The 22399-nt window shown below is 45.3% G+C and overlaps 1 protein-coding gene across 2 annotated transcripts; it reads left to right on the top strand.

Annotated features, from left to right (window-relative positions):
* Nucleotides 1-7457: 7457 nt before the first annotated feature.
* LOC127004309 (neurogenic differentiation factor 1-like) lies at nt 7458-10353 on the top strand. 2 transcript variants are annotated; one of them, XM_050871867.1, is made up of 2 exons: nt 7458-7674; nt 7862-10353. In XM_050871867.1, the coding sequence occupies exon 2, from the start codon at nt 8117-8119 to the stop codon at nt 8873-8875; it is 759 nt and encodes a 252-aa protein (XP_050727824.1). In that variant the 5' UTR covers nt 7458-7674; nt 7862-8116; the 3' UTR covers nt 8876-10353. The 2 variants fall into 2 exon arrangements, with proteins under 2 accessions (XP_050727824.1, XP_050727822.1); XM_050871865.1 differs by having other exon boundaries at nt 7458-7679.
* Nucleotides 10354-22399: the final 12046 nt, after the last annotated feature.

Here is a 22399-nt window from a genome sequence, read left to right as displayed (position 1 = left end):
AGGGAGTGGGTAGAGGAGTGTAGGTGGGCGGGCGATGGGCGGGAGGGTGGTGGGTGTGGGTGAGATGGGCGGGGGAGTAGGTTGGGCGGGAGAGGAAGTATGTTGGGCGGTGGTGGTGGTACTTTTTTTTAACTTAACTTCTTTTTTCATATGCGTGAGTGACTGAATAATAAAAAAATAATAAAAAACTTGAAAAGACTACACGTTTCAGATTTTCTTGAGTGGGTGAGTGGGTGGGTGGGAGGTGAGCCAGTGGTATGTTGTTGTTGTTTTTTTACCTTTCTTCCTTTTTTTCTTTAAGTGGGTGTTCAGCAGAGTGGTGGTGGAGGGTAGGGGAGCGTCTCAGTGGGTGGTGGTGGTGGGTGGTGGGTATAGCATCATTCTTAAGCGTTCCTTTTTTATGGGTAGGTTAGTGGTGGCAATGATGCTTTTAATGCCTGCTTAAGACGTACGTTATGGTGTGCGGGTGTGCGTGTGTGTATATGTGTGTGTGAGAAAAAAGGAAGAAATAAGAAGTTACTGAGCACTAGGATGACGAGAGAGAGAGAGAGAGAGAGAGAGAGAGAGAGAGAGAGAGAGAGAGAGAGAGAGAGAGAGAGATACGATGGGTGTGTGTATATTGTTAAGGAGGGAGAGCAAAGACGGAAGAATAGGAGGAGGAGGAGGAGGAGAGGAGGCTGGATGTTTGGGAGGAAGGCTAACAGAAAGAATAGATGGTTTGGGGAGGGGATAGAGGGGAGGAGGGAGCAATGGGCAGGTTGGTGGGGAGGAAGGGCAAAGGTGAGGCTGGGTGGGAGAGGGAATGGGTGGGGGGGAGGGGAATGGAGGAAGGGGAGGGAGGGTGGGAAGGAGTGGAAGAAATGTTGCCAGATTTTCCATAAAAGGCTAAATCAACACACTTACCCCCCCTTCAGCGGCTACTGTGTGTGTGTGTGTGTGTGTGTGTGTGTGTGTGTGTTGGTCAGTCCGTATGTCTTTTTGTGTGTGTCTGTCTTTCTAACTTTTCTAATTCTCAGCCTATCTGTGTTTCTGTACGTCTGTCTATATTAATGGTTGATTTTAAGCTTGCATCTCTATCTATTTGTGTTTGTGAATGATTGTCTTTCTAATCATCTCCTTACCTGTCTGTTTCTGAGAGATTCTAAGCCCATCTGTCCGTTTTTGTCTGTCTGTCTATCTACATGTGTCTGTCTATTCATATGCTTATCTGTCTGTCCGTTTGTGTGTCTGTATATGTTGCTGTTTTCCTGAACACTTCCTTCTATCTGTCTGTCTGTCTGTCTGTTTTTATCTGATTTTTGGCCTGGTTTTTTTTTTCCTGTTTGTCGTTGTCTTTGAGTCTGTCTGTCTAATTATCTGCTTATCTCCATGTCTGTCTATGAATGTTTCCGTCTCTCTGAATACCAACTTGTCTGTCATTCTATATTTCTGTCTTATTCTTCTCAACCACTGTCTGTTTCTGTCTATCTGCATTTGTCTTTCTAACATCTGCTTATCTGTGAGTCTGTATATGTTGCTGTCTATCTGAATGCCTCCTTCTATCTGTCTCTCTGCTATTCTGTCAGTAAATGTTTGTTCGTCCGTGTCAATAGTTACACAGCCCTTCCCTTGACACCCCTAACTAAAACCCAACTCCATTATCTATGAATATCAAAACCATTGCGTCATCGAGGGGACACACCATTAGCTCGCACGTTTTTGTTTTTGTTTTTGTTTTTGTTTTGTTTTTTACAGCATAGAGAGCAACTCAACGTAGGTAACATCTGGCTCGAGACCTAAAACTCGATAAGTAACTAAAGCTCACCTCCATTATCTATGCATATCTAACCCATTGCGCCATCAGGGAAAGACTATCTCGCACTTGGTTAACATCTGGCACGGTATTCTCAGTCAATTTCGCCTCTCACATCAACTGTTTCCAATGACTGAAAAGGGGATGAATCGAGGTCTAATGAGTGTTTTCTTCCATTCATGGCGCAGAAGAATGATCACACTACCATCAGGGTCATAAAGCTAGCCCTGAAAATGCCCACAGCACCTACGAAAGCCATGTAAAATGTGTGTGAGCGCCGAAATGTTTGAGATTATAAGTAACATCTGGTGCAACTTCTACTCTTCCATTCCTGTACTTTCGTTCTACTCTTAAATTCCTGTCCTTTCCTTCTACCCTTCTATTTTTACCCTTTCTATCTTCCCTTCCATCCTTCTATCCTTCTCCTTTCCTTCTAACTACCCGTGTTTTCTTGCATTCCTATCATTCCTCTTTTTTTAACGTTTCGGCCCGCAGCACCGGTAGGCTTTCTTGGCGGGGCATGATGGTCGGCCCCAGGGAGTTATATAGCGCAGACAAGTGTTTAAAGAGGCGCCATATTGCTTCTCTCCTATTTTTCCCGCCATCAGAGCACCACCATCACCACCGTCGCCTCAAAGGAATCCCATTAATTATTCCAGTGTCGTTCATTATTCCGGTCCATTAAGCCGCGCGCCATTACTCCAATACCACAGCATCGACAGCATGATTTAAACAATGGCACCTCCTCGACGCTTGATAAGAGCCATTATTTAAATTCATACCTCATTATCCGGCCTGAATCACACACATCGCTGTTGCATAGACTTAATGAATAGACTAATTAAATCTGATAAGCGAGTAAAACGTGTGCAGATATTAACGTCCTGATAGATAAAAAGATAGATAATTGGATGGACAGATGGTTAAAACATACATACATACACAAACACACCCTCTGGCCACTACTATTACTTACAAATCTTTATAAGTGAGTAAGGTGTATACTATTAGTGCTGATATATGAAAAGATAGATAAGTGGATAGACAGATCGTTAATACATACATACAAAAACACCCACCCACCCACCCCCCTCCACACCCACACCCACCCACCCACACACTCACTCGACCCAATATCAATACTCCCACTTATTAGCTGATGAGCCTCGGAATTAGAGTCGTCTGCTTTAATTTGACTTTAAGAAGGCGATAAACGGATGATAAACACTACTTAGCACGGAGTCAATCGTGCTTAATTGGCGAATCAAATATATTATTAAGAAATGCATTAAAATTCACCTGCTGGCCCCAACGAGGCGTATAAATCACTCTGTATGAGGAGAAATAATGTGGTATTGTAACTAATCTTGTGCAGAGAGAGAGAGAGAGAGAGAGAGAGAGAGAGAGAGATGGGGGGTGGGGGTGGAGGAGAGGTTTGGGAGTTTAGTCTAGGGATCTCAACATTCACATTACACACACACACACACACACACACACACACACACACACACACACACACACACACACACACACACACACACACACCACCTATAAATCAAACAAAGACAAAAAAAAATAAAGAATAGGCAAGGTATGGTTAGGAGAAGGGAAGAAAAGGGAAGAAAACAAAATGAGAAAATAAAGACGAATCAATAAAAGACGAAAGAGAAATAAAGACCTAAAATGGACTGGAATTAAAGAGGGAAGAAATAAAGATTAAAAAAAAGGATAAGACGTGTAAAAATGAGGGACATGATATGGAAAGAAATGAGGGAATGGAAAAGGCGTGGTAGGGTATGGTAGGGAAGAGGGGTATGGGAAGGGGAGAGGAGGAGGGAGAACCTGGCTACCTGGGGATCAATTAAGAGGTGTGGTATGTAAGGAAAGATAATAAAAAGGAAGAAAGGGTGAGGATAAATCAGTAGAGAGGAAAGGAGATATAAGTGGACGGGAAGGGATGAGGAAAGACGGCACGGAAGAAGTAAATAAGACAAAGAAAGGTAAAAACAATGTAATGGGCAAGGAAGGGAAGGAAATGAAGGAAAAATGGCGAAAATAAATCACCATATACAAAAAAAGAATGAAAAGGAGAAACGTGTTCGAGAAGGGAAGATAGAAGAGTGCGAAATAACAATAAAAAAGGATATAAATAAGGAATGGAATGGAAGGAAAAGACGGGATATATATGGTATGAGACAGAGGAGAGGAGGAGAGGGAAAGGAGGGGAGGAGGAGGGGCACCTGGCTACCTGGGGATCAATTAAAAGGTGTGGGATGTAAGGAGAGAAAATAAGAAGAACAAAAGGTCATGATGAATTAACAGAAGAGGGAACAGAAGAAAGAAACTGAGAGATATGTACAGGAAAGGAAGAAAATGAGAAGACAAAGAGAAAGAAAACAAATATGGAGCAGAAAAGGAACTAAATGAAAGGAAGGAAAAGGAGAGATATATATGGTATGGAAGAGGAGGAGGAGGAGGAGGAGGGGCACCTGGCTACCTGGGGATCAATTAAAAGCGTTGCGGCCGCCGGACCAAGACAGTGTACTGATATAATTGAACAGGAGGGCCGACTGGGTACCGCCGCCCGCCCGATGCCTCTCCGCGGGGTATCGACACAAGCCACGCCGCCGGATGCCTTCTGCTCACGAGGCGACAAAGGGCTGGGGCTGGCTGGTGGCTCCTTGATAACAGGCTACACTCTTACGCCCCATCTCCCTTGCTGCCTCCCTTTCCTTTGCTCCTTCCTGTCCTTTCCTTTCCTTTAAGCTAGCTACTCGGTATTTTTTTCTTTCATTTTTGTTCTTTCCTTCTATACTTATATTCTTTCATTCCTGTCTTTTTCCTACTTTCTATTGTTAAACTCTTGTCCTTTCCTTCTACTCTTCTTTTCTTTATTTCTGTCCATTATTTCTGTCTTCCCTTCTATTCTAATATTTCTGTTTTTTCCTTCTAGCTATATACCCGTCTATTCTTGCATTCCTAACCTTTCCTTCTCTCCTTTTATTTATCTCCTATTCAATTTTTTCAACTATTTTCTATCTATTTTTGTTCTCCATTGAGTTCTTAAGCTTTTCTATCCTTCCATTCTTGTCCATTCCTTCTGTCCTTCTATCCTTCATCCCTTTACCCTTCCCACTGTCCTACTCAATTTATGTCCCTTTCCTTTATCCTTTGATTTCGATTTCTTAATTCCTTCCTGCCTATCTACATTCATATCGTTCCCCTCTTCCCTCCTTTCCTCCCTACGTTCATCTCCTTCCCTTCTTCCCTAATATCACCTTTACCTTCCACTCCATCTCTCCCACCCTCCTTCCTTCCCTTTCTTCTTCCCTCCGATCCTCCTCGCGACGTGTGGTTGGTTAATATTCGCCTGATATCGCCTCTAATTGGCCCAAAGCCGCGCCCTTAACGGAGACTCGGTAGCCAAAGTGACGGCTGAGAGGCTGTCCGCGGCCTAAGAGGAGGAGGAGGAGGAGGAGGGAGGAAAAGGAGCCTTGGAAATGTAGAAATATGATAAACGTGTTATGTACTATCATGACGTAACCGTGCGATAGTGATAGTTGTAGTAATAGTAGTGGTGGTGATAGTAGTAGTAGTAGTAGTAGTAGTAGTAGTAGTAGTAGTAGTAGTAGTAGTAGCAGTAGTGGTAGTAGTAGTAGTAGTAGTAGTAGTAGTAGCAGTGATGATGATTTTTTGTCTAATGTTGAAATCTCCCTAAAAAAATACATTCTCTCTCTCTCTCTCTCTCTCTCTCTCTCTCTCTCTCTCTCTCTCTCTCTCTCTCTCTCTCTCACACACACACACACACACACACGTCAGCGGGGCAAGAAATTAAACGAACAAGACACAAGGACGCAGAGGACTTTTAATCCATTAGTAGGTGTTCCCTTTCTCTCTCTCTCTCTCTCTCTCTCTCTCTCTCTCTCTCTCTCTCTCTCTCTCACACACACACACACACACACACACAAACACAACAAAAACTAGCACGGCTTATTTCTGATGATTTGTGTGCCGCTAATAACTCCGCTCCGTCCGCCATGCCTAGACAAATGAGTTTCTCTCTCTCTCTCTCTCTCTCTCTCTCTCTCTCTCTCTTTCCTTTCTCTTTTCTACCTATCTAAATATCCGTTTTTATTCCCCTATTCTTTGTTTCCTTTTGGTTACACTCAATTCAGTTTTTTCTCCTTTTACTCTTTCTTTTCTCTAACTTTTTGCTTCTTTCATCCCTTCATCATCCTTCTTTTCCTCCTTTTTTTCATAGTCTACGCTTAGTATTCTTCTTGTTTCCTTCGATTCAGTCTTTTTCCCCTTTATTCCTCCCTTCCCCTCAATGTTTTCTTTTTTCATCCACTCCCTTCCTCATCTTTCCACATTCATCGCTTCGTAATCCTCTTGTTCCCTCCTCCAATTCAGTCGTTTCTCCCTTCATTCCTCCATCCATCCCTTCTTTTCCTCTCCTGTTTTCATATTCTTACATACTCACTCCTCTTCCTTTACATTCTTTTTCATCCATCCCTTCCTCTGTTTCTTACTCTGTTGTCTACTTTACTATTTATTTTCTTTCACCCGCCTCGTTAGTCTGTTCCGCTGTTCATGAGCTATTACACTCAATGGTCTATTAGTGTATCTAGTCCACCTTGCCTCTTCTCTGCATGCCTACTGACTTTCTCTCTTTGCCTGCGTTCCTACTCCACGGCGGTCTTCTTCTCTCCCTCCCTCCCTTCGCCCGCTCCTCGCATCCACCCTCCCGTCTTGCCCTTCGCGTTCCCTCCCTCCCTCTTACCGTGCCTGCCTGCCCGCCCTCTCCTGTGCCATTTATCATCGGTCTCTGTTTAAACACATACAATCTCGTGTCACAGTTCACCTGGTCGGGGTTCAATACCGGATTGGCAGTCTCTCGTTAATACGGCGCTCTCTCTCTCTCTCTCTCTCTACCAATACACAGACTTTATTTTCGGAGGTCAACATACAAAGCTAGTAAATACATACTAAATTTTATTGAGTTGCGAGCAAAGTCAGGCTCGACTGCCTCTCTGGGTCATGTTGGTCGCATAGTTTTTTGTTGGTTTCATTTTTCAAACAAAAAAGTCTCCGGGACGCCACGAGTGCGATCAAGTCTCCGGGACGCCGCCTCCTCTTTCCTATGGAAGCAAAGCCACACCTGCGGGAAGAATCATTGTTAAGCGCTCTTGTTAATACAATCACAAGTCAATGGCAACACGGAAAACCGATAACAATATATATTGCAAGTTATATATATATATATATATATATATATATATATATATATATATATATATATATATATATATATATATATATATATATAGGCTTGTGAATATATTCCCAGCCGTGTTAAACAATGATTCTTCTCCCAGGTGAGGCTTTGCTTTTCCAGGAAGGAGGCGGCGGAGTCCCGGAGACTTAATCACACTCGTCCTCGGAGCTTCAAGGATCCAACCTCCCACGCCAAGGGCTCAGAGGCGACTGAGAGCCCCAGCCACCTTCGACTTCGGGTCCTCCCATGCTCCCCCTCCGCAGCCCAACACTGACCCACCCTCGTCTCCCGCTGGCCCACCCACCCAACACTCAACTTTGTCGGGGTTTAATCTGCAGTTTCGCGGCCTAAGAGACACATCAAGGGGACAGTAGTCTGGCGAGGAGCCCTTGCAGCATCCCGGGGCGTGCCAGATGTGGTTGCTGTAGCTCAACGTGCTGGATTCAAGGGTATGTTTTGATCCGTGAAAGTTGGATCGTGCCAAAAAGTGACGTCACATGCGGCAGCACGTGTGTGGACGACACGGGAACAGGTGAACAGTGAAGCCCAGGCGTCCACCGTGTTCACACCGAGGAGCCGAGAGGCGCGAGCTGCCCTGCCACGGGTAAGGTGCGCGACACCTGTGCCTTTTGTGTGTGTGTGTGTGTGTGTGTGTGTGTGTGTGTGTGTATGTGTGTGACATCAGCCACGCACACCTTGCTTTCCTTGAATTGTAATTTATAAAGGCGCCAACACGTGGCCTCCCGCCGCCCTCCCGCCCACCTCACACAGCCTGTTTCTTTACTCGACAGTCCCGACCCTGACGAAGGCGCGGCGCGGAGGACCGTCAGCGGCCATCCAGAGCACCACTCCTCCACGTGTTCCTGACGGGCAGGGAGGTCATCTCAGGAGTAACGAAAGAGCCCCGTGAGCGTCGCCATGGTTCAAGTAACTGCCTGAGTCACCTGGTGAGTCATTCAGCTGACTTCAATGCGGCGGCAGTGGTGATCAGCGCCGCCGCGACTGTGCAGACTTTGGAGTGGCGCCAGGTAGTGAGCACAGGTACCATGATCGACACAAGCAGCAACAGCAGCAGCACCAACAGCAGCAGCCAGCAGGAGGAACGGCCCCAGGCACAGCACGCCTGGCCAACGCCGCTCCCACATGGAGACAACGCCGACAACAGTAACAACAACAACAACAAAGACATGAGCTGCAGTTCTGAAAAGTACAGACTACGGCCACGCAGCAGCATCAAGCGTCTGCAGCAGGAGCGGCCCCGCCAGCAGGCGGCCAGGGGCTACAAGGGCCTGACACGACCGAAGTCGCGACCGGCGCCACTCTCGAAGTACAGGCGGAAGACTGCCAACGCGAGGGAGCGCCACCGCATGCTGGAGATAAACAACGCCTTCGAGTCGCTGCGTCGCGTGCTGCCGGACGCAATCGAGGTGGAGGCGGCCTCGGCCACCATGACCAAGATCACCACGCTGCGCCTCGCGGCGGATTACATCAAGGCGCTGAGCGGCGTGCTGCAGGAGGCTGGCGGCGCGGCGCTGTGCTCCCTGCCTACCCCGCCCCACCACCACAACCACCACCCCCTGCTGGACCTCTTCTCCGCCAGCCACGCCTCCGCCGCGCGCGGCTCGCTCAGCAGCAGCACCTGCAGTGACCTGGACGACCTTCTCTCAGACGACTCCTGCAGTCTGATTGGTGATAGTCTGGACGTGTTCCATGACATCCCCAGCCTGCCCGGCGGCGACCCCCTCGACCTGCTCCTGGAAGCGGACAAGGAGCTCTTCCCCCTCCCCCCAGAGCTGTGCAACTGACGCCATTCCTCACTGCTGCAGCGTGTCATTACGCCCCTGACAAACGGCCGCCACGTAGACAACTGGGCCTGTCCTCTTCAATATGACTCGCACGGACGATTTATGAGACACAAGATTGTCTCCGATTAGTGAAGATAGATATTACGGAACAAGTGACCCGACTAATGACCTCTAAAAAACTGTGACAGTCATTGCAAGGAGGGACACGGCGCCCTTGTGGACACCATACAGTGGTGGTGGGACAGGCCGTGTGGTGGTGGTGTGGTGTGTGTGGGGGGGGTAGGATGCGAGGGAGTGGTGAGGGAAAGTGAAGTGGTCTGCAGCCTGAGTCACGTGGCGTCATAACCCCCACCACCACCACCACCACTACCGCCGCCGCCGCCCCCCGCTGTGACACACGGCCCACGCCTCGCCGCGGAACAAATCGCCTCGCGTGTCCAGTTCAGCGAGACGCATCAACCTTTTCCTCCTCTGTCTGGGGCGGGTCTCGAGGCGGTACGGGAACACTGAAATACTGTTTGACGCTAGTCGTGTGTGCCATAACAGACTGTGGTGGCGGTGGTGGTGGGTAGAGGTTGTGAAGAGACTACATTACTACTGTTCTGTGTGTGTGTGTGTGTGTGTGTGTGTGTGTGTGTAGGCACGCGTGCTCAGAGGCTGACGGCGGGGCCTCCGGCATATAAATGTTATGTATGTATGTATGTATGTATGTATGTATGTATGTAGGCCCTTCATCTGGAGAGAGAGAGAGAGAGAGAGAGAGAGAGAGAGAGAGAGAGAGAGAGAGAGAGAGAGAGAGAGAGAGAGAGAGATGGCATAAGTTTCTGGAATAGTTTTACGTCCTGGCCATCACCTATGTGTTGTTATTAGACCCAAATTAGGAAGTAAGAAAGGGAGTTACAATTAAGAAAAAGGAGGAGAAACTGAGGAAGAATTGAAAAAAAAAAAGGAAGTCAGGGAGGTCGAGAGTGAGGGACAGGGCAGGAGGCAGCGGTGACGTGGGGGCGACGTGCAGGCGTCTCATTAGCCGGCACACCTGTTCACGGCGACGAAGATTTACGAGGGACGGTGAGCGACGCGCGTGTCCTGGAGTCTTTCTGGGGGCGGCCACGGAAAAGGGAGAGGAGAGAGGTGGTGGTGGGGAAGGGATGTGTGTGGGCCGCTGCTTCCGTGTGACTCAACTCTCTCTCTCTCTCTCTCTCTCTCTCTCTCTCTCTCTCTCTCTCTCTCTCGTACACAGGTATTAGTATAGTTACACTGACGTCAGGTACGGTATAATAATTAGCAGGGTTAAATAATGCATAGGAGTCTTCCTTTTATAAACATTAAGGAAACAAGAAAAGAAAAACAAACCGCAATATATTAGAGATAAGAGAGAAAACGTTTGCATAGTATTTTATATGTATCTGTATATAGTATAAGTAACTAGTGTACTGTATTTTTTGTACGTTTGCAATAAAAGCCTGTGTTATGTCCATTAAAAACCGTCTTAATGTCTTCCTTTGCCGATGAAATATGATGGACGGGAAAGCATTGCGTGATGAATGGCTCTTGGCTGACTGGCTCAATGCTGCTGGATGGCTGGGGACGAGAATGGTAGGGTGGTGGTCAGGGTAGTGGTGGAAGTAGTAGTAGTAGTAGTAGTAGTAGTAGTAGTAGTAGTAGTAGTAGTAGTGGTGGCGGTGGTAGTAGTAGTAGCAGTAGTAGAATCAGACGTTGTAGTAGTGGTAATAGTAGTAGTAGTGTAGCAATGAGTCTACAAACTGAATGTGAGAGTTGGAATGAGAGGACTTGATTCATCTGTTTATGTTTATCAGTATCGAATGTAAATAAACTAATAATCGTATCAGAGAATCAAATACAGACCACCTATCACCAGACACACATACAGAGGGAAAGAGGCAAACGGAAAATGAGTTACTATCACGAAAGAAGGTTAGAGAAAAAAAGAAAAAAAAAGGATGAAGGACTGAGGAGCAAAGAATGGACGAGTGAAGAATGCAAGTCAAGACGGGAAGGAAGAATTAGGACACGTAAAGGGTAGCTAGGAATTGAAATGAAAAATGAGGGTAGAAGTAGGTCGTAGAATGGAGTTAGGAGTTGAAATCAATCATAGAGGAACTAAGGTGAACGGGGGCATGGTAGTAAAAGGGAAGGGAAAGGCGTAGTGGGTCCTGAAGTGTGGGGAGGTTGAGGTACACGGGCGGGTTGGCTGGGAGGGGAAAAAAGAGAAAGGTAATAGAGACAAATGGAGGTAGACATTATTTAATTACAGTTGAGAGAGAGAGAGAGAGAGAGAGAGAGAGAGAGAGAGAGAGAGAGAGAGAGAGAGGGTTATTCATCCATTCTCCATGTAACAGGATTCAACACACACACACACACACACACACACACACACACACGCACACACACACACACACGAGCAAAAGCCATTACTCAAAGCAGAGATACCAACTAGAGTAGAGGCTGAACTTAATTTATCGACACAGACGCAAATCACGAGCACAAACTACCCGACCCTTGACCAAATTGACCACTGACCCCCCCCCAAAAAAATAACAACAACAGAGGAGGCAAGGATTCAGAACAGGTAACTCGGCTCAATCACCATTCAACAAAGGGGGAAAACAAAACAAAACCAAGAGAGCGGCAGGAGTATGAAGGGAAAGGCAACCACCAGAAGCTACTCGAAGCAAATAAATCAAGCCACAAAACAAAGAATAATGACAACAACAGCAGAGGCAAGAGCAGGAACAGAAGCAACCAAAATCATATGGAGACAAACTGAATCAAAACAGCCAAGAAAATATATGCAAATACAAATGCAAAAAGAATAATATCTGAGTGGTGAGATAAGACGTAAAGATGTAAACTAAGACAAAAAAAAAGATACAAAAAACGCAAAGAGGAGTCTAGAATCAAGCCCAGAAACTGTGTGTATGTGTGTGTGTGTGTGTGTGTGTGTGTGTGAGAGAGAGAGAGAGAGAGAGAGAGAGAGAGAGAGAGAGAGAGAGAGAGAGAGAGAAAAAAAATATCCAGAACAAAAAGGATGAATAAAAGGAGAGAGCATGTAAGCTACAGATCAGAATTGGTAAATAAATGAAAAAAGATAACATTATCCTACGACCCTATTCTAAGTTATCATTCTAAGACAAGAGAAAATACAAAAGTAATTTCATGCCGCCAAGAGAACCCGGAAGGAGATTTAGATGACCCTCCTCCTCCTCCTCCTCCTCCTTCTAATGTTTACTTTCTGTCCTTAAAGAAGTTCTCAGCCAACAGAAACCTCGACGCACGTGTCTTCAGGGTCAGGCTGAGAGAGAGAGAGAGAGAGAGAGAGAGAGAGAGAGAGAGAGAGAGAGAGAGAGAGAGAGAGAGAGAGAGAGAGAGAGAGAGAGAGAATAAATGAAAATATAAGTAATATACACCTAGGAAGACACGGAGGAGGAGGAGGAAGAGAAGGAGAATAGCTTCCTTAAATCTTCCATTTAAGGCGAGAAAGACGACCCTCACCATCTGACGGAGACGAATTACCAGAGAGAGAGAGAGAGAGAGAGAGAGAGAGAGAGGGTTGGAATCAAGTAACAACAGGAACAGTCGACACGCACAGACCTTCACATAACTGACACCACAGCTTCGCGTGTCCCTTTAAACACACACACACACACACACACACACACCGGGGGTATACAGATATGGTACCCGATAAACAACTCGCCCATTAGAACAATATTAACGAACCTACACTCTACAAACAACTGTAGTACATCCCACACTGTCTTTCCTTTCCCCTCCTCACCCATACTGTACCATCCCCACAGTAGGGCCAAAACTAATCCATTACCTCTTCTCGATGCACCCTTGATTAACGAAAATGAAACAATAAATAATGACTGCATGGAACTGAAAGAATAAATAAAATAAATAATAAAGAAATAAAAACAATAAGAATGAAATGAAAGAGACTCCAGCAAAGAGAAAAAGAATGAACTAATCGAATAAGATGAAACAAGAAAGGGAAGAAAAAAAAAAGAAGGAAAATAAAGAAGAACGAAACATTATGGAGTTGATTACGAGACAAATATGGACAGGAACGTGACATGATGGAGCACACACACACACACACACACACACACACACACATACACCTCCCCCCACTCTCTCTCTCTCTCTCTCTCTCTCTCTCACACACACACACACACACAGAGAGAGAGAGAGAGAGAGAGAGAGAGAGAGAGAGAGAGAGAGAGAGAGAGAGAGAGAGAGAGAGAGATTAACAAAAGCATCTCCCAGAACATCTTTTTTTTTCCCAGAGAGAGAGAGAGAGAGAGAGAGAGAGAGAGACACACACACACACACACACACACACACACACACACACACAGGAAAACCCATCACCAGGCTCTCCCAACACAGGTTATTTTTTCCCCCTTCCTCGTGAGTTAGCAAGAGAACCAAGTCGTAAATTAGAACAAGAGGGAGAGTGCGGAGACGCCGGCCACTTCTCTTTATTGGTGCGGGAGCGTGTTTATCATAATTAGCGTTGCTCTATTAGGGTGAGGTAGAAGGTGGTGGAAGGTATACTGGATTTTAATTACCGTAGTTTTTCTTGCCCTGTGTATTCTTTTGGTTGTTGGTGTGGTGGTGGGTAGGTGGGTGGGGGTGAGATGATGAGGGGAGGAAGGCTGTCTGTGTGTGACGTCCCTGTGATTCTCTCTCTCTCTCTCTCTCTGGTACAATATCCGTCAAACTTTTCAACTACGATTATTATACTTTTTATTTTTCTTAACTTTCATGTTTTAGATTTCCTTTTGTAATTGCACCGACCGTTTAATATCGTAAATTTGTTCCCTATATGTTTGCGTTAGCCTGAAGGGTGGACTGACTGCACATCTTTTTCTTCAGGGAGCGTTCCAAGTTGCAATTCATTATATTATCGGTCATCACAAGCACTCCCTTCTATACTCCTATTATATTTTCTATCTATTTTCAGTGGACTGGGTGTGCACTGATCGTGTGTATATGTGTATTATTCTGCTCTCAAGTGTTTCATTCCCTATCATTATTTTTTCTCCTGCCATCTGATAATTATTTAACATTATCCTCATTTTCTAGAGATTCGCCTGCAGCCTGACCTTAACATTCACTCTTTGCTGGAAGTCTCAGAAGCTTCTCATCCACAAGAAGAAAAAGAAAATCACTAACATTTTTTTTTGTTTCTTCCTTATTCCAAGACAAAGACAAGGACGGGTGGCTCCCTTCAAGGCCAAGCGGACACAGAGAACAAGGCCTCAGGGGTTCGAATACTGCTACATTACCGTTCCATTAGGATTCGGAAGCTGAATTACGAGCCCGAAATTACACGTGATGGAGGAGGAGCGGAGGGAAAAAATAACATGGAGGAAAAACAGGGAGTGAGAGAAAGGAAGGAAGGGAGGGAAGAGTAGGTAAGGAGGAATTAATTAGATGTTAAGACAAGTTATTGTGGCGCCTCTTAAACATAGTGTGGAGGAGGAGGAAGAGGAGGAGGAGGAGAAAGAGCAGGAGACACGACAAAAAGAACAAGAAAATAAGGAAAAAAAAGAACAGGAGGAGGAGAGAATGAAGGAGGAAAATGATAATAAAGGAGTTAGAGAAGATAAGACGAAGGAAAAGGAAGGGAAAAGGAAGGAAAAAGAAAAAGGAAAAATAGATAAAGGAGAAAAACGATAGGAGTAAAAGATTAGAAGGAAAAATGTGGAAAAAATAACAAGAAAGGAAGAGCGTGGAGGAAAACTATAAAAAGGGGTAAGAGAAGACAAGAAAAGGAGGAAAATAGAGAGGAAAATTAAACAAGAAAGGAAATGTCGTAAGCGAATGGGGATGAAAATGAGGGAGGCAGAAAAAGATAGGAAGAGGTCAAGGGGAATCAGGAGAAAAGGAGATAGTGGAAGAAAAAAGAAGATGGAAGGGAGGGGGAGGAGGAGGAATAGAAATAAGAGAATGAAAAGTAAGAGAATTTGAGTAAGAGGAGGAAGAACAGGAAAAGTTGAAAAAAAGGAAATAAAGACAGAAAGGAGAAAAAAAAAAGTAGGAGAAAGAAGAGGAGGTGGAATAAAGGAAAAGAGGAAAAAGAAGAAGAGGAGGAGGAGGAGGAGGAGGAGGAGGACGAAACACGATCAGGCATTTGCATGAACACTGCTCGGGAAACACAAGTGACATTTAGAACAAGGTTGAAAAAAAAAAAGATGTGGAATGTGGAGAGAATTCCCGTGCACGCTGCGACTATAAAGACAGACACACACTAACACACACACACACACACACACAGGTAGGACACGTTAAACAAATTCCAGTGTAAACAAAAGCCAGTCTAAGTAAGAACGAGATAATTATAATAAGATTCTGACCAAGAGGATCAGATCAGTGCATGGGACAAATAGTGACAGAGGCGGATGCTCTAGTTAGCTTGGATCCTGTCTGGTTAAGCTAAAGAGAATTCAATCCCAAGGTAACACTATAGCCAGATATGAAGGTCAAGGGGATCAGGGATGGCGGGGCGAGGGCTAAGACAGAAGAGAGAAAATAAAAACGAGAACAGTTGAAATGGATACGCTCTTGGACTTCGAGGGAGGGACTTTATTGTTGGGTCTGTCGTCCCTTGCTTGCTTTGCTTTCTTGCTTTTTTCTTCCTTTTTTCCTCTAATTGTTTCTTCTTTCCAATCGTCACTTTCTGCTTTGGTTTATTTTCTTCATTTTCCTGATTTATTTTATTTATTTCTTCCTTCCTACTTTCATTACCTGTTTTTCTTTTTTTAATTTTCTTTCTTTAATTTCTTCCTTTATTTGTTTATTCTTCCTTACTTCACTTTCTGCTTCTCTTTCTTCACTCTCTTCCTTTATTTTATTTGTCTTCCTTCCTTTCTACTTCATTTTCTGCCTCATCTGTCTTCCTTCCTTCTTTCATTAATTCCTTTCTTTCACAATTTCTCCTTTACTCTTACCTCTCTCTCTCTCTCTCTCTCTCTCTCTCTCTCTCTCTCTCTCTGTTGACGCAGCGAACACGTGTGTGGAAGATAGATTACCCTGCGTAGGATAACATGCCCCGCCTTCCTCATTCCTTCCTCGTCCATTGTGAATATATATATACTCCTTCCCTTCCTCCTTCATCTCCTAGACTCTTACTGCTCTATTTAGTCTAGTCATTTCTTTCATGCCAGCCTTCCTTCTTTCCATTCTCCCTTCTTTCCTCTTTCCTTTCCTTTTTTCCTTCTTCATTTCCCTAACTTTCTCCTTTAACATTTTCCATCCTTCATGACTCCCTTCTCTCCTTTCTTCCTCTTCCAGCATCTCCCTTTTCGTTATTCTTTTCACAATTCTTCCTCCATAACACAATAATTAATTTTTATTCCACAAACTCAACGAATTTCCGTCTATCTTTTTTTCATTATATTTTCTCAAACATTATATATTCGTCAAAATCAAGAGCCAAACATTTTCTCTTTTCTTCATTAGATTCCACCCTTTCCTACTTCTCCCTCCTTTCCACTCTGCCTTCCTCTCATCTTCCCTCTCTCTCCTCCTCTGAAACTTTTCATGTTTCTACCCATTTCCACGCTTCTCCTCCTCCCTTCCCTCTCCCTCTTGAACTCTTTCCTTTCCCAGATTGCATCCATTTCCACGTTTCTCTACCACCCACACTGCCTCCCTCCCTTCCTCCCCTTTCGACAGCAATCTACGACTCGGCTCTCCTCGTAAACAGCACGCAGGCAACACGGGGCGAGGGGGAGGGGGTCTGATTCTGCTGGTCTGGGTGAGTCTGGAGGGTTGAGTCCGTGAGCGCGGATTGCAGGGAGAGTTTGGGACTTGGGTGGCGGGGCGAAGAAGAGGAAAAAAAGGGTCAGAAAAACTAGGTGGGGTTAAGCTTACCTCACCTCACCTCCACACGGGAAACAGGGCGAGTATTTTGTTTGTGGGCGTGGTGTGGGGTGGGTGAGGGGGAGATGGGGTGAATATCTGGGGGGTGGGGAACGGGTGAGGGTGGGGGAGGGGAGGGTTGTGGGGGCGTTGACAATTTAATCAATCTGTGTCTGTCAATCGTTGTTTTTGTGTCTTTGTCTCTCTCTCAAACAAAATCTTTACACATTAAAAGTCTAAACAGAAGTCACGAAAGGAAAAACACACACACACACACACACACACACACACACACACACACACACACAGGTATAGTAAGTATCCAAAGAAGAACAACCTGTTATTTTTAAAGATTTCCTTCTATTTTTCTTACTTGCTCTCTTTGTAGTGATGACTTAATCCCCTCTCTCTCTCTCTCTCTCTCTCTCTCTCTCTCTCGGTATCACTAACCCTAACGAGTCGGTATGCAGTTCCCTCCCTTCTCTTTCCTCCTCCTCACTCTCTTTGCTTGTTTCAATCGTTACATTAGATGATCCTCTCTTCCATTCCTCCTTTTCTCTCCTCTTTCCTCTCCACTTCTCCCCTGTCCTCTCGTCCTCTCTTCTCCTCCTCTCTTCCCTTGTTGCAATCGTTACAGCTAATCCTCTCATTCTTCTCCTTTCCCCTTCTCCTCTTCACCCCTTTCCACTTCTATCCTAACCTCTTCTGTCCTATTCTCTCCTTTCCTCTTCACTCCTCTCTCCTCTTGTTCTGTCCTTTCCTCTCCTCCCCTGCGCTGTCCCCCCCTCCTCCTCCTCCTCCTCCTCCTCTTAGCCCCACCATCAGTGTTTCAATCTTTGCTATTATTCCCGGGTGCAATCAGTGTCCTCTTGACGTCGCCTAATGCGCGGCGGTAACGAATGTTAGTGTGGCTCTACGTTATGCTGTGTTTACGGCGCCGCTCCCAGAGAAGGCGAATGGTAATAAGAAAACAATGATGGCAGGGCTTGGTTTACGAGGTGGACGGTCAGCTGGTTAGTATATACAGTACCCCCTTCCCAGCGTCCTCTTTCCCCTCCTCCTCCTCCTGCTAGTCTCTCTCTCTCTCTCTCTCTCTCTCTCTCTCTCTCTCTCCACACAGCTAGTCCCCTTCCCCTTGGTTCCTCCCTCACTCTCTGCCTCTCCCTATTTCCAATCTCGCTCCTTATCATATTTCTTTTCTCTCCCCCTCTCATCTCTTATGGTCGCTCCTCTTCATCCAGTAGTAGTAGTAGTAGTAATAATAATAATAATGATAATAATAGCAGCAGCAGTAGTAGGAGTAATGGCATAATCTCAGTAGAATAATAACTGTAAACACGGCAAAATCTATTCATATGATCCAGCATAATTATAGCAAAGTAGAAATAGTTGAAAGGACAGTCTACTCAGTCCCTCCCGATCTCTTTGACTCATTAACAAGGATGAGGTCACAATCACACTGGTTGGCACACAGACACACACACACACACAGGCAAACACAACCCCTCCCTTCTGCCTCCTAAATGAGTAATGCCACAGCAGGACGGTCTCCACACACACACACACACACACAGCATTCACTCAAACCCATTCCATCCCTACTGAACCTCCACCACTACCACCTCCTCCTCCTCCTCCTTAGCCATATCCGCGTGTGAGGGGTGCGGCCACAAAGTATATACTCAGAGTGTGTCCAGGAAAGGCGAGCTGTAAGTGATATTATTGTTCCCCTATTGTCCACCCTCCACCCCTGCCCCCTCCTCCTCCCCTCAGTGCATAATACGAGGAGATAATGATGGAAATACGAATAAGGCGCCCAGTAAACAGCTTCCACATCAGAGTAGTAAACAAGATAATCAACACTATACAATATACTTTAAAATTGTTTGCCTTTTTCAGTTAACCCTTGTATGTGTGTGTGTGTGTGTGTGTGTGTGTGTGTGTGTGTGTGTGTGTGTAATATGAAAAAGAAATAAACGATCGAGGAACGGGAGGAGAGATAGAGATGAGGTTAGAACGAGGGAGATTATGACGGTGAGAGGAAGGGAGGGTAGAAATTATTAGGAGAAAGATGAGATGAAATGTGATATAAATAGCTGAAATAGAAGAAAGGGAGGAATGATGAGGAAGTATAATATTAGACAAAGATGAAAGTAAGGACACCCAACCGCATTTACGCTATAGGCCAATAAATAAAGGGAAATAAAGATAAAGAACGAGGGAGGGATGAACGCTGTGATAATGAATAAAGGTTGTACAAGGATGGATATATATATTAAGGATATGTCAGAATAATACAGAAAATTTAAGTAAAAGAGAAGGGAGAGGAGGAAACACCATATAACAGTACACTTCTATACTGGCTTTCCTCTTCCTCCAACTGTATCTTCCCTATTATCCCACTTCTTCCTGTACCCTTGATAAGAAAAAAGGAACGATAAGGCATAAGGAGGAGGAGGAGGAGGAGGAGGAGGAGGAGGAAAAAAAGATGAAGAAGGAGGAGGAGGAGGAGGAAGAGATGAAGAAGGAGGAGGAGGAGGAGGAAAAGATGAAGGCGGAGATGGAGGAGGTAAGGACACACACACACACACGAGTATCACGGCCCAGAAAAGCCTCGCCCGGACGCTCCACTAAACATTATGATGGTCTGTGTAGATAGAGGGACGTGTTCCTTACCTATCCTGTCATCTCCTCACCTCTCCTCCCCTCACTTCCACTTACCCTCCTTCCCTGTCTTCATCTCGCTCACCTCTTTTCACCTTTTCCCTCCTCGTCTCTCGTCTCCTATCCTCATCTTTGTGTCCGTTGCCTTTCCTTTTCCTCTCTTTTTTTGTATACCATAGTCTTCCCTTGCCTTCTAACCCTCCTTTCCTGTCTTTATCTCACTCACCTCCTTTCATCTTTTCCCTCCTCGCATCTCGTCTCCCTTCCTCATCTGTGTCTATTTCATTTCCCTTTCTTTTTTACTGTATACTATGTCTTTATCTCATATCTCCCTTTCTCTTTCTTTTTCTATCCTATAATTTCTAAGCTTATTACCTTCACTTCTCTTTCCTCTTCTCCCTCTACTCTTCTTCTCTTATATTACCTACGTATATTTAACTTTAACGTATATCTAAACTCTTCTATTATTTCTCTACGTACTTTGTTCACCTCTTCTCTTGTCTCCTTCCTTCTCACCTATTTATCTCACATCTCATCTTATCTCTTCTAATGATTTTTTCTTCTCACTTTCACACACCTCCCTTTTCTTTCTCTCCTGTTCTAATTTCGTCTCCTTTACTTCTCTCCTCGCTTCGTTAACTGCATTTCTCTTCACCTCAGATCTATTTCTAAGGTTTTTTTTTCCTATCTATTCTCCTCAGTTACCTCTCCCCACATAACTTTTTGTATTCCTCTCTCCTCATCTCTCCCCAGCTCTCATCACTAAATATTTCCTCTCTCTTCCTCTACCCATTCCTCTCTCCCCTTCGTCCCTTGTTCTCGCTTCGATGCACCAGAGCCAAGAGCCAAGCGCGATCCCCAGTGGCTATCGCATCAGATAACGCGGCGAAGACCTTGTCAGCCCCTGATGGCGGGAGCTTCTGGGTGTGTCGGCCCCATCAGATAACTCGACGGGGATAATGAGAGCCGCCGATCCGATCACGGTATCTCCTGCGCCCGAAAAGCATGCCCTGGCGATGATAGGCGAGATTCCGCTATTGTGTGGATCGGCCTCAAGTCAAGGGTGTAGGTGGGGTGTGTTTTGTGTGTGCTCGACGTATATATTCAATGTTCCGGGACGAGGGTGATGACAGCTGGAGATGAAGCGATGGTGGGGCTTTTGTATAGGCAAGCAGTGCGGGACATGGGCCAGTGGCGTTGAGGGGAAGGGCTGGGTCGGGTGTGTGTTGTTGTGAGTGGACGTTGGTTTAAAACACAGACACACACGGACAGACACACACGAGTAGTCAGAGATGAAGAGATGGTGAGATGAAGAAGGCGCTATTGTAGGCAAGCATCGGTGAGTAGTGAGGGACGCTGTTGCAGGTGCTTGGTTCATTCTTTTGTGCTCTGTGTGTGTGTGTGTGTGTGTGTGTGTGTTGGCTCCCCCCCCCCCCCTTCCCGTCATCACGCCCTTGACTTCTTACGACTTCTTGATAGCGTAGGTTGATAGCGCGGCCGTAGTGTGTTGTGAGAGAGAGAGAGAGAGAGAGAGAGAGAGAGAGAGAGAGAGAGAGAGAGAGAGAAACTACAACCTCGGCCACCACCACCAACCAACCACATACAACCTATATTCAAGAAGCCTTATCACGAAACTAAACATTAACCTAACCACACTGAAGAATAAAAGAATAAAATAAAAATATCTGATACCCAAGAAAACGCCAGAAAGCCTTACGAAACTTGGTACGACAAAAGAGAGAAAAAAAATCCAGATACATATATATGAAGGAAGCGAAATAATACCAAACTCTGAGCCCAAACACTTGAACCCGAATTTGGGGATAGATGCAAATTAAGTCCACGGTCCCGGAAAAAATAATAGAAAAAAGATGAAGGCGAAAAAAAAAAGATAAGGGCGTTGCCAGTTTTCCCAACACAGGACAGAAGAGATCATGGGGAAGGAAGGGTTGTCTTTGGAAAGAAGAGAGAGAGAGAGAGAGAGAGAGAGAGAGAGAGAGAGAGAGAGAGAGAGAGGAGCGTCACACCCCCAAACTTAGGTTCATACTATTAAACGAATCGAGCTCCGTTTATCATTACTATTTCTCAAGGCCATAGAGACGGCTAACTGGGTTTTCATGGGTGACTTTTCCCATTCGAGACGCAGAGGACGTGTAAAACTATTACTAGGGTCACCAAACAGTCCATGAAAACCCCAGCAACTTCCACGAGAGGCTTTTCAAACAGGCAATCTGAGAGGCCAACACGTTGAAGAAAACAGGCAATTCCTCACACAGTTTTCCCCGACCTCAAGCAAGTGACAGAACGATATTTAACAAGCCATGAAATCTCTAGATCCTAACCTATTGCCCTTCATTATTCAACCACACAAACATCGCCATCATCATAAAGCTCGCGCAAGATGAATTAGGATGGTAGGCTTCGCTTTGCTTTGCTTTGCTTTGCTCTCCCGCCAAGTTGAAGCTACAAGTGGCCGTCCATCATGTGTGTGTTTTCAGCGGGACCTTAAAAGCCGCAGATGGATTGGCCACGTGTTTCAGTACCGCCCAAAGCCTGGTAATAGATTGGCTACGTTTTTCAGCGATAGCATTTTAAGTGGTAAACGGGTTATTGGCTGCGGGCGTCATGATGAAGCATTAAATGGATAGCGATGTGTTTCCCCTCCCCTTCCTCCTTCTCTTCCTCCTTCCATTATGCTTAGGAGGTGGCGCAATAACTCCCTCAGCATCTACAACGTATAAGAGACAGCATTTTAAGCGATAAACGGATTATTAGCTGCGAGCGACATGATGAAGCACTGGACAGGATGCAATTCCTATCTTCCTCCTTCCATTATGTTTAGGAGGCGGCACAATAACTCCCTCAACATCTACAACACATAAGCGACAGGATTCAAAGCGGTAAACGAGCATTATGATGAAGCATTAAATGGATGGGATGCTTTTTCTATCCTCCTCCTCCTCT

Source organism: Eriocheir sinensis, chromosome 27 (genome assembly GCF_024679095.1).
Source record: "Eriocheir sinensis breed Jianghai 21 chromosome 27, ASM2467909v1, whole genome shotgun sequence".
NCBI classification, from domain to species: Eukaryota; Metazoa; Arthropoda; class Malacostraca; order Decapoda; family Varunidae; genus Eriocheir; species Eriocheir sinensis.
Note: the sequence above shows the minus strand (reverse complement) of the source record. Positions and strands in the feature narration are given on the sequence as shown.